This window comes from Poeciliopsis prolifica, unplaced genomic scaffold, assembly GCF_027474105.1.
Source record: "Poeciliopsis prolifica strain line A6 unplaced genomic scaffold, Auburn_PproV2 SCAFFOLD021, whole genome shotgun sequence".
Lineage (NCBI taxonomy): Eukaryota > Metazoa > Chordata > Actinopteri > Cyprinodontiformes > Poeciliidae > Poeciliopsis > Poeciliopsis prolifica.
In genome coordinates, this window is record NW_026562396.1 from 6,473,287 (window position 1) to 6,486,418 (window position 13,132).

Sequence of the window (13,132 nt, forward strand, 5' to 3'; positions counted from 1 at the left end):
GAAAGTCTTTGATTGCCTCAGATTTCGATGCCGCTTGTTATATATTTTGTGTCATCTTTATAGCTCACCAGGGCGACAGCTGCTCCCTTCAGCAACTGCATCATTAGTTGTGCAATTACAGATCCTAACACCCAGCGAGACTCATAACTATCATATGCTTTCAGGCATAGCGTATTAGATCAGGCATGGAGGACATTTAGCATAATATAGGCATATAAAGAGCAATCACTGGATGATTTAGGACTGTTTGGAATCAACAGATTTTCAGTGTTGGCATATGTAAATCTGGATGTGACACTTCTTTGTGAAAATGGAGCTAAACCGTTCTATTTATCCTCCATCACTTCTGCAGTGCCCCGGTACCTGTGAGGAGTCTGCTTCGCCATTCGTCTTCATCTGCAATAACCCCCAGGAGCTGCTCGTGAAATTCCCCATGAAAGGGAAGCACAAGATCTGTAAGTTCTCTCCTCCTTTCATGTCAGAGCAAAAAAAAAAAAAGAAAAGAAAAAAGGAGTGGCTGACATTAGCCTGAGCCAGCTCAAATGTCCTCATTTCTGTTCATCTGCATTCAACGTCTTCATCTCTATGCTTGCATTTATACAAACGCTACAATAATGCAAAGTACAGTTCCTGATTAGTATGTTTTCATGAATAAAACAAAAGTCTACACAAATCTCCTTGCAAGCACACACACATTTCTATAGATTCTCTCTGGGCACAGAATGTTAAGACAGGATTTTGCTGTCAGGTTGCCTGGGGGACAAGCCAGGCCTGGGTGTGCAATTCTGTTGCTGGAATTGTGTGATTTATAATAGGACTCTAACACATTTTCCCTCTGCTGCCAAAGCTGGCTCTGCAATATGATGTACCTGCAAGCTCTTTTGTTAATATTTCAAAACCCTCTAAAGACTTGAGAGGATTGTTTATGCAGCTGTGCCTCGTTAAGATGTGTTCAGATCGATGGCGAATACGTTTGAGAAGCTCCAGGTAAAATGTAGCAGGCACTGGACTAACTACACATATCTCTCTCTGGTCTGCTTTTTTGTGAATTGTGTGTTGTTGTTCTTTTATTATTTAAATGATTTGGAGTTTTACAAAAACACCAACTAAAATTTTGAGTGGTAGGTAAATATTTTGTTTGGCAAGCCGTTTAAAAAGATTGCTGATCTGAAAGAGAAATACAATTGCAGGCAGATCTCTGTTTGATTTACTGTCACAGCTGTCACATTTGTCAGCAAAACCTCATCTGAAGTGAAATATTTTCTAACTACCTGTTATGTTTAAAGTTCTGTTTTTAAATTTGTTTAGAATAACAGGTTGTCACATCATTACAGATTCCCTGACACAGAAGAAATCTCTAACTACATTTCTTGCATATTTACATTATCTAGATTGATTGTAACCTGTTTCTTTGTTTGCAGCTGTATCGGTAAAATGGCTGTGCTGTACACTGTCAAAGTACTTGCATATGAGAAATTCATTTTCTCATTAGCTGCCATCTGGTTCTATTCCAGTTTTTCCTCTTGAGATACCAGCTCTTCGAGTTAAAAGTGAAAACCACAATAATTATTTGTTTCTTAGAAAAAAAATCTTTCATTTTATATAAGTCAGACAAATTAGTGAACAACTCTGTTCACAATAGTTTTCCTGTGTCATTGCCCTGTGTATGTTTATTCTTGATCCAGTTATAGAAACTCCAGTATCAACATTTGATACATAAACACTTTTTTTTTTACCTTGGGTTACTTGAGTTTCCTTTTCCCTCTACTTTCTAGTGTATAATATTAGCACTTGAGCATAGCAAGTGTGTGCAGTTTTTATACAGTTGTGCTTTTGACCAGTTATAATTCATCATAAAAGTATGACGAATCATACTTTTATATGACTCATCCTGGCTTAGGGGGCAATCTTCAAATCGGAGTTGGGTTATTAAATGACTAATAATACACATCTACTGGCCAATTGATGTTTTCTGTAACTGACAACAAAAAAACAACTTTTGATCAGAGTTTTAAAAGCTTTATGTAATTTTTGGTTTGATGATTTTTGTGTAATCAGTTAATAATAGAATGCATTGTGCTTAATAGCCAATATAAAATATTTTTGCCACAATTGTGATTGTGCCAAAAATATTAAGACTGTTGCAGTAAGAAAAATACTTCTTATTGTCCAACTGTGGAGCAAATTAATTTTGCAATATTTAGATCCAATTGAAACAGAGATTTTTCAAAAACATCAATTTCTAACAATATTTCCTTTTTACAACCCCTTGCACTGTGCAGTAAAGTGTTTATCTAGTAATTAGCTGCATTACATTACTTGTAACTCAAATTCAAAGTCTAGTTTAAGCTATAGCAGCATCAATTAAATTGTTTCACATATTGAGGCAAGCTTTTATAACTTCAGACCCTAATGTCGTCAATTGGCTTCTTACTAAATTTAGTCAGGTAGTAAGGAAAGTTTATTCATACAGAGCTTTCACAGCAACAGCTCAAATTAATTATAGTGTTAGTCAAAAAGCTAACAAACTAGTTTGGTACCTGATTGACATGCAAATCAATATTTTATCTGATCAGATATCAATACTAGAAGTGTTGAACTGCCAGAGTTAGAAAATGAAAACTGGAGGCATAGCATGTTAACATGAACATCCCTGGTTATAAAGAGAAGGGGTTTTTTGGGGTTAAATTTTAGACAATTATAGTTTGACGTCTGTTGTTGACTATTGAAAAGGTAAGACAATAAAATTACTTAGCAAAACTATGGATTTTAGTTTCATGCCATTACATTTTTCATTCTTCACAAACTGCAAACTGTTGCACCAAAGACATTTTTATTGTCGGAGATATTTTAGACCTAGATAAGACGATCAACATGACCAACTATGCAGTAACGTTTGAATACCATTGTATGTGTATATTCTTATGCAATAAATAGCTTTTATCTCCACACATTCCCCTCTGTACGTGTTAATCTGGATTGTGGATTGGCTATCTTGCCCTACATGCACCTACACTCTCCAGCCTGTGTTCTTCTTCTATCACCAGCTAGCTATTCACTATCTCAGTTTCTTGATCTCTCACCCTCTCTTCCACCCTATTCTCATAGCATCTCACAGGTCAAGGCATCGCCTCTCATTTTCCTCGTGAGGGCTTAGCACAAGTTATTTTTCCCCCTTTTTGAGCTGCTTACATGGATGAGATTCACTTGCTTCTGGCAATGCCAACAATCTTGTACTTAACAACAGTATGCTGGAAAAGAAATGTTTCAATTTCTTCTGGCAATTATTACTTGTCTGAAATAGAAATAAATATGGTTTCTTTTTATTTTTGTTGAAGACCTTCATATGATGATTATCTACTTTGCAACAAAATAACTGTAACGTCTAAGATTGTGATTAAACTTTTTTTTTCAGTACAAGTAAAAGGATAAATATTAGGTGGTAACTCACTGAAATGAACACCTGGGACAAAATATTGTGTAATCAAAAAATTACTGTAAGATCTTTCCAGCAAATGTTGATCTTGCCCATTAGAATAGCAGCAACGCAGCAACTAACTCAAGAATTTCTGCCTTATTTTGAGTAGATAAGAATGCTAATAATTATTGGATGTACTGTGATTATATTACCTTAAACATTATTTTACCGTTATCACTATGTCACCCTTAATCATTTACCTAAAAATGAACCATTGTGCATATTTAGTAATCTATGAAAATTATTTCCATCTTGCTTACTTTTTTCTCTCTCGTTTTTGGTTTTCCCAAGACTCATATCCAAGACTTGCCAGATGTGAGATTATCTGCCATAAAGTAATTTCCCTTTTTAAAGTAGAGACAATAGCTGTGTTTCCGTTGACTATAAAATTGCACAATTTGACATGAAGAGGAGAAAAGTCGCTTGATGGAATTTTGAAAAAAACTCCTGTTTTTTGATAAAATGTTTTGGTGCTAAGATGAGGTTGTTTGAAATTGCTTTATTTAACAAAACTAAAATGGAAACACATTTTTCACATCACACAAGTCACATGATCAACAACCGTATGTTTACACTGGCAGAAACCACAAAGAGGAAAACAGGAAGTAGTTCTTACTTATTGCATGAACAAGCCTTTTCGCATTTGATTTTAATTACGTTTCTTATTTAATAGGAACCCCGTTAACTGCGAAATTGTGTTGTTTCAGTATTAATCAAATATAGACACATTTGCACACATTTGAAATGGAAATGCAACTAAGTGTGGAACTTCAACATGAAAACTTTGTGGAATCCCTAAACATACTGCAATATTTTATAATACAGCCCCATTTGAATAAATGTCCCCTTTGACAAGAAAAAGAAAAAGTAACACCTCTTATCCTATCTCCAGCCAGTCAGCTCTAGAGATAAAAGTCAGGCAACACTAGACTCCATCTCAGGTTGATCAGTCATTACCCTGTGGTGAAGTCTGTGACATTTAAAATGATGTAAAATCAAAGCTCTCTGAACATTATGGTTCATCTTCCCAGCCTTTGAATATATGTTTCTGTGTGTGTGTGTGTGTGTGTATATGTGTGCTTTTGTGTGAACTGAAGGCCATTCTGGGTGTTGAAAGCTAATTGGCTTTCTGCCATGACCACACATTTTCTTTTATTCTTTCTTATTGCTTGATTTCCCTCGCTTGTTTTAACACTCTGACATTATCGGTCTGAAGTGACTGTGCACACTCAGCAAGAACGCTGTGCCCCAAATCATTTACTTAGCAAATAGTTATTATATTACCTGGCACAATGTATTGTCCAATATTAAGTAGGCAACCTAAATAAATTATAAACTCTTAATTATAATCCTCAGCAGGCCATAACAGCTCTTCCACCATGTGATGAACAATTGAGGTCAGGAAACAGTTCATTATGTTAAACCATGCAGAGATCACTGATGGGCCACCTACTGAAACTCAGACCAGCTGGATACTTCACAGTTGCAGTTGGTTCAAAAACTATAATAAGATTTCAATGAAAGATTGTAAAGACTCAGAGACAGTAAAAACCATGAAATGCATTGCAAAGCACCAAATGTTGCTATGATAGTGTGAGCCCAGAAGTGTTTAAACTGGCACAAATACACATCATGCACGGATTGGTATTAAGCTGTTAACTAAGTGTCATAATTGACCTCACTTTTATAATATGTACTGATGATGCATTCACACAAAACACATCTGACGCTTCCAGTTTGACGCGTATGCACATTGAATGCAAACACTTGACATTTTGCGCTACACCTCGGGCTTCACGCGTCAGGTGCGTGTGGCTTACATTCAAAGTCTATGAGTCAAAATCGTTCTAGCCATTGTTTTCCACTGCCGTCCTATTGGTCAGATGTGCTTGATGCTCAAAACTCTCCAAACGCTTCAAAATTGTGTCGCGCTAGACACATGAAACAAGGCACAACAGCCCATCGACACATTTCCACATAGACTTTGAATGTAAACCAGACGCAACTGATGCTCAAAATGCCTTCGGTGGGAACGCACCATCAGAAGACACAATGGTAATGAGGAGCAGCACAGAACCAGAACAGCTCAGTCGCTGATTCCCACAAATAATTAAGACACAAATGCTTATAACTGCCTATTGTAACAGCTCAAACATAAAATACACCTTAATAAACATTGCTATGCACAGTTGACACAGTCTTGGCACTACTGCAGAAGCAAACACCTACAGTACTCTTGAGTACCAAAGAAAATCAGTGCTGGTCCTGGATTGGCTGCTTTCCAAACACCAGCCAGTCCACCAATAGCATGTCAAGTAACACTGTACCAGCTTTCCAACCTGCATTTGCTTTTAAACTTTTCAGATAGTTAAGTTTTCAATTAATAATTCTAAGTTCCACAGAAAAATAAATGAACAGGTGAATCTGCAAATACTGAACCACTAACAGGCAGCAGTCGGCTTTATTACTTCCAAACATGAAGTTCATATTGGAAGTGACAATCTGCTAGCTCAGCTTAGAATAAAAAATATCCAACTCTTGTACAAGCACCTTAAATTGAATTGATCTGAGGTATGCAAAAGCTGAGGTTAAATCTGTAAACTTCAGAATAGATTCAATCTGTTCAAGCCGCCTAATGCCTTTTGTTCCCATAAGGATACATACTACATGCGATCGTAGCCAAAAGGCCAAGGAGAAATCCTCCAACCATTGATTGGCGTCATAGTGCTGGCTCATCGTGCTGAAAACGATTCAGCGGACGATTTAAGTCATGTGGTTTACATTTGTTCCAAAGGCATTCATAGACTTTTATGGTTCTATAGAAACAGAGAAGGTTCTTTCACAAGAGCTGAACATGTCGACTGTTCCCAAAAAATAACCTGCATGCATTTCATAGAGGGTGTAAATTAGGGGGAAGCGTTATAGAAACAAAACAAGTTCTTTGGAGATAATAATAAATTCTACCTCCTCAGTTTTAGGGAAAACTCATAACTTACGTGAATACTTTTAACTCAGTGAGCTCTTTGTGCCTCACTACCTTATCTTTCCTTGTTAAGATTAGTCACACTGATGGGTCTGTTGCAAGTACAAAGTGCTGCCTTTTGTTGAGGTGTCAAACTACAAGAAAGAAAATTGTGGCTATAATTAGTGCGCTGAGACATTCAACTTGAGCAGCAGGTCTTAAAGGGATCTTTTTTTTTTTTTAACTAGTCTCAATCTAATTTTATGAGTCATTGACTTTAGTGGTTACTCGTAAGAAACCGTTTATTCATTTCTTATGTTTTTGTTGAAAAAAGGCTGAAAGTTTTTCACCATTTTCCTCTGTCATGTTAAAACAGATTGAAGTGTTATGTCATGAAAGTATGTAGTCATTAGCAAGTGAAATCAGGGAAGAATTGGATCCTATAGCTGGGATATGTATTTTGTTATATTATGGAAGGATAAGACTCTTGGCATTTTTTTTCTATGGCTTGGGTTTGTTTTTATGTGTTCACAAAAAAAGTTACTATTATAAGTTTTTTCAAGAAATACATTTTTAATAACATCTTACTGCTAATACAAATAAAAAAGGACGAAACTTTTAAGATATGAATGTCAAACCAACTAAGTACTGAGTGCTGTGCTAAACTCTACTGTTCATGTCTGGTAAAAACATTTGTGTGGCTTTTTCAGCTTTTTAAAGTGATGACGACTTAAAATATAAGTAATTGTTCATAACCAGATGTTTGAAATAAATATCATAAAACAAAAACAAAAAAAGCTACTACAATATTTTGGTATGTTTACACTTTGTGAGCAGACCATTTTAACCTGTTATGGTCTGAGTCATTGTGAAATGTAATTAGATTTCTGGATCGAAGATTTCCTCGGTCGAAGTTAAAGTCAAGTAAATTTTCACTGTCCCTTTTAGATGAGCAAAGCATGAATCTAGTTTTTAAATGAACCAACAGTTCAAACATGGCAACAACCTTTCAAAGTCCTTTACAAACCCAAAAATGGACAACCAGTAAAATCATAATAAACAAAAACCTCGACTATTATTCCGCTCCTGGTGTTTAATTGCTTTCCTGCATTGCTTTTTACGGGGTTAGTGATTAACACCAGAAATGTGTTTCGCTGCATGCAAAATATAAACGCGCATAATACAGTGTTCATTCATGTCAGTACATAATAACCACTTGTTTATCTTCCTGATTCCCCCTCGGTGGGCAGTATTAAACATGCAGACCAATGAAATTCATTGCTAAACACATCAGCCTTAATCAGGGAATTGATTCACGACTTGTATTTACCTGTTTCACTGTAACAACCACGTGCCCAGAGACCAGTGAGTGTATGTCACAATTAGACAAGCCACTTTGTTTGCTTTGCATTCAGCATTATAATCCTTGTACACATATCACTTCCAGCTCTCTTTTGCAATCTGATTTGCATTTTCCATGCATACATTACAGAGCTGTTGCAATATGCATGGCTCTTATCCCTCAGGTTGCACAATATATGGGAATAGCTCAATATATGCCCTGTGAAAATATTGCTGTTTGAATCTGATTCTTGTAACCATCAACTGCGCTGTTGCCGTGTAGTTACCACCTTTTTTTACGTGTGAAATTAAAGTACATAAAGGAAGCCAATTACCTAACAAATGTCTACCTTTCTTCTTGAGGTGAGTATGTTTTTTTCTTCTTTTTTTTCCTCTGTCTGTTTCCCCCCATATGCTCTTCTGTCATCCAGTACTGGGAGACAGAACAAGGTTAGATGAACGGAAGTCCTTTTTTTGGTTATTTATTCATGGATCTTTCATTTAATATTCATGCCTTTTGCAGGACTGTCTGGGTGCAGCTGAGAATTTGCTGCCTCTGAGGCAGGAGAGGCCTGAAAATCGGGTTTCAGCTCCAGTGAGCCCAGCGGACGAAGGGGAAAAAAAGAGAGAGAGGGAATGAGAGAGTGAGGTTTCATGTGTTCCCTAGTAAATGAGAGGCAGGCCTTGAAGGTGACAGGCTGTGTTTATTACTGATCTGTCAGCCGGTTAATGGGGAGAGGAGAGAAGAGGAGAGAGCTGAGCTGTTGAGCACACAGGTATGGGAGCCAGGAAGAGCCCCAAGCAATAAACTTCCACATACTTGATCTGCTTGTCCTCACAGCCGTGGTGACAGAACTCCTGCATGCTAAATCAGCAGCTGTAAAAATAACACTGTATTCTGTGGCACTGCTGTAAAAGGGGCATTTTTTAGCTAACAAAGACTGACAGTGAATCATTCGTAGTCCCTCTGTGTTGCTAGCCCCAAATGGCAAGTGTGGATGCATTTCAGTTTTTGTTTGTGTTTCAGTTATCATTTATTCATCTTTTGTTTATTTTTGTGGGAAGTTTTTTCTCAGCGTCTATGTTCAAATTTGGAGTTGTCATTACATTAAGGATTGATTAGGCTAACTACATTCACAAAATCTTCAACAACTTTTAAAAACGGAGATGGAAGTAGCTTGAAATACTTACGAGGTAGAACTTTATAAGATTGAAAGCTGCAGGATAAAACTTTTACTAAACTATGTTTTTTACATATTTGTCAAAAGTGTCACCATGTCGTGACAGAAGGTTATGAGACATATCATCTGGAAAAGATCCATCTCCTCAACCTCCTCTTAATGCTACTATGCCATCTGAAGAAATGAGCCACTCATGGCCAAAAACAACCAATCAGAGCCAGGAGGGAAGTCTTTAGTGCTGTGTACGTGCTGCTAAACGAGCCAACAGCAGAGAAAAAACTTCATTCAAGGAAATCCGTTTCTCTACTGTCATCAGTGGCCATGCTAACTATGTTGTGGATAACCTGCTATAGCGTAGCAGAGAGCAAGAGAGACTGTGTTAACAGCATGTACACGATGTGATTGACAGCACTAAGAGCACCTCATGGCTCTGATTGGTTGTTTCTGACAGGGCAGTGTATTTGTACACATGTCAGCAAGTCCATAATGCAAAGGAGATATTTTTCTTTTTTTTTTTGGTTTTGTTTTTTAGAAAATATTTGTCAGAACATAGTGATAGTTTTGAAAGAATACGTTAAAAAAAAAGAAAAGAAAATTCAGAAAATATAGATACTGCAGCAAGAAGTGGGATACTTGTTTCCTGTCATGTTTTGCAGAAAATATCATAAACTTGAACACAATCTAGTTTTGGAGCTCTTATTAGGGAAAATTCAAACTCAAAATGTAAAATGTGCTGCTGTGAACGGGAGACAACTTTGGAGAAACTGAGTTGTCTGACTGACAAATATAAGATCTAAACATCATATTTATAAGTAAAAGTGTTGTAAGAACTTTTACGTTCATGTTTTAAACTGTTGTTCCATCAGTGACACAATGACACAATATTTCTGCGCATGTAATTGAGGTTGGCCAAGCAGAGACTCCCCCCAACATGTGCACTTAAATGAACAAAGTCTACATGTTTTACTATGATTTAATGAGACCCTCTGCTTCCGACCACCTCCACCACAGCATTTTACGGATGGCTGGCAAAGCAATTTTGATCTATGGATGTTGCCATAGGAGTTCAGTTACTACGTCGAGGTTAAGATAAAGAACCAAGCTTAATAAATATTTTTGAATATATAAGTAAGTGATGATGTTATTTTAAGCTTGTGCATGTAATTAGGCCCGAGCAGCTAAGCGCTGCGAAGGCCTATTGTTTCTGTACTATTGTTTCTGTACTGTTTCTTATTATTATTAGGCCCGAGCAGCTAAGCGCTGCGAAGGCCTATTGTTTCTGTACTGTTTCTTATTATTATTATTATTATTATTATTCTTCCACCCAAATGAATTGGCTTTTTGGGGGCTTTATCATATTCAAAAACTCACCAAACTTGGCAGACCCGTAAAGGGAGTTTCAAAATTTTGTATTTTAAGGTCATCGCAAAAATCCCATAAGAAATGGCTCAATAGCGCCACCTAGAAATTTTCAAAGGACCCTTTGCTATTCACTTTCTTCGTAGAGACATGAAATTTGGTACACTTGTAGAGCTCCCCAAGATGCTCAAAATTTACAATTAATGTCATAGTGCAAGTATCACAGGAAGTCGGCCATTTTGGATTGAAGGTCCAATTTTGAGCCCATTTTTGCCGTTTACAGCCTCCGTATTTGATCGAACTCCTCCTAGGGATTTCCATTGACCGGCTTCAAACTCGGTCAGTCTGTTCATAAGGCATGTCCCATCTAAAGTTATCAAAACGGTGAGTTTTTGAGTATGCTGAAGGGGGGTTAGCAGGGGTCAAAGTTCACCTACTCGCCGTAAATAAATAAACTGCTATATCTCCTACAAAGAAACTCACAGAGGCACCAAAGTTACTGTGATTGATCATCATCCGCTGCCCTACAATACCATATGGTCGAATGATGACATCACTTAGGCCACGCCCCCTGAGAACAGGAAGTGTCATGTTTTACTGTGAACTGTCGCTATCTGACCCCTTTGACCTCATCAACATGAAACTGTGCCCAGACACAGAAAACATGTTGGTGTGTTGAGGATTCCAACCCCGACCAGCTTCGATGGAGCAGCTGGGCGTGGCGGCGTGGCGAAGTGACCCGTAACGCCATAGCCATACGTTTGGCTCTCAATTCCACATTTTTGGGCGCAGCTGCTCCAAACTCACAAAGATGGATCTTCATCCACTCCCCGACAGGAATCCATCACAATATTTGCAGGGTGTGGCCTAATTTCTCTATAGCGCCCCCTAGAAAATTTTAAATGATCAGCCCCAAGCCATGCTTTAACCTACAACTACGAAACTTTGTACACGTGTGTACCATTTCAGGACTTACAAAAAAGTCTCTTGGAGCCATGGTCTAAACCCCAGAGGAAGTCAGGCATTTTAGATTGAAGTTCAAATTTTGATCCCATTTTTGCCGTTTACAGCCTTCCTATTTGATCGAACTCCTCCTAGGGATTTCGATTGATCGGCTTCAAACTCGGTCAGTCTGCTCATAAGGCATGTCCCATCTAAAGTTATCAAAACGGTGAGTTTTTGAGAATGCTGAAGGGGGGTTAGCAGGGGTCAAAGTTCACCTACTCGCCGTAAAAAAATAAACTGCTATATCTCCTACACAGAAACTCACAGAGGCACCAGACTTTCTGTGATTGATCATCATCGGGTGTCCTACAATACCCTATGGTCGAATGATGACATCACTTAGGCCACGCCCCCTGAGAAAAGGAAGTGTCATGTTTTACTCTGAACGGTCGCTCTCACCCCTTTGACCTCATCAACATGAAACTGTGCCCAGACACAGAAGACATGTTGGTGTGTTGAGGATTTCAACCCCGACCAGCTACGATGGAGCAGGTGGGCGTGGCGGCGTGGCGAAGTGACCTGTAACGCCATCGCCATACGTTTGGCTCTCAATTCCACATTTCTGGGCCCACCTGCTCCAAACTCACAAGGATGGATTCCCATCAACTCCCCGACAGGAATCCATCACAATATTTGGTGGGCGTGGCCTAATTTCTCTATAGCGCCCCCTAGAAAACAGCAGCCCATAGGTTATGTTGTTATTAATTATTTAAATATACATTATTATAACTTTTATATATATATAAGTTTATTTTGTGGGTTAAAGTACAAACATTCATTCATTTTTGCTAGAAATAATACAAACAAAGTCATTCAGCAAAACTTATGACAGCGAAGTAAGAACACACTGGGGTCAGTGTTGATGGAGTACTACTGGCACCTTGTGGAGAAATACTGGTACTGCTAGTGCAATACCAGTATTGCCCCAGCAGGAGGCAGTGGTACTCCATCAATGAGAAAACAGATCGACGCTACGTAATAACAGTCAGCCGGCGACAGCTGGAGCTGCGAAGTTTTCCTGAACATTTTGCCTGCTTTTTGGAGCCACAGAACTGGACTACGCTCAACATTTTGCTTGGATTTTGGAGTTGCAAATCCAAACCACGCTTTTGAGCAAGAAGGCTCTGTTGGACCGGAGTTGGAGAAGTTTAAACTGAGCAACAGCTTCCGCGGTGCGGGCGGAGGCGCTGAAAACTGCGTGAGAGCTTCTGGTGGTGGCGTGAGGCGGCGGTTGCTCATACCGCGGTGGCAATAGGCCGGAGCGGCGCTTGGCTGCGAGGGCCGTTCGAGGCTGCTTGCAGCTTTAATTATTATTATTATTATTCTTCCACCCAAATGAATTGGCTTTGGGGGCTTTATCATATTCAAAAACTCACCAAACTTGGCAGACCCGTAAAGGGAGTTTCAAAATTTTGTATTTTAAGGTCATCGCAAAAATCCCATAAGAAATGGCTCAATAGCGCCACCTAGAAATTTTCAAAGGACCCTTTGCTATTCACTTTCTTCATCGTAGAGACATGAAATTTGGTACACTTGTAGAGCTCCCCAAGATGCTCAAAATTTACAATTAATGTCATAGTGCAAGTATCACAGGAAGTCGGCCATTTTGGATTGAAGGTCCAATTTTGAGCCCATTTTTGCCGTTTACAGCCTCCGTATTTGATCGAACTCCTCCTAGGGATTTCCATTGACCGGCTTCAAACTCGGTCAGTCTGTTCATAAGGCATGTCCCATCTAAAGTTATCAAAACGGTGAGTTTTTGAGTATGCTGAAGGGGGGTTAGCAGGGGTCAAAGTTCACCTACTC

At 38.5% G+C, this 13,132-nt stretch overlaps 1 protein-coding gene across 1 annotated transcript in view; it reads left to right on the forward strand.

Moving 5' to 3' along the window:
• The window catches only part of trip4 (thyroid hormone receptor interactor 4), an 85,237-nt gene that overhangs the window by 30,570 nt on the left and 41,535 nt on the right, over positions 1–13,132 (forward strand). Inside the window, exon 12 of the mRNA XM_055044893.1 lies at positions 353–455. Within this exon, the coding sequence (XP_054900868.1) occupies positions 353–455 (103 nt within the window). The remainder of the gene's footprint in view (positions 1–352; positions 456–13,132) is intronic.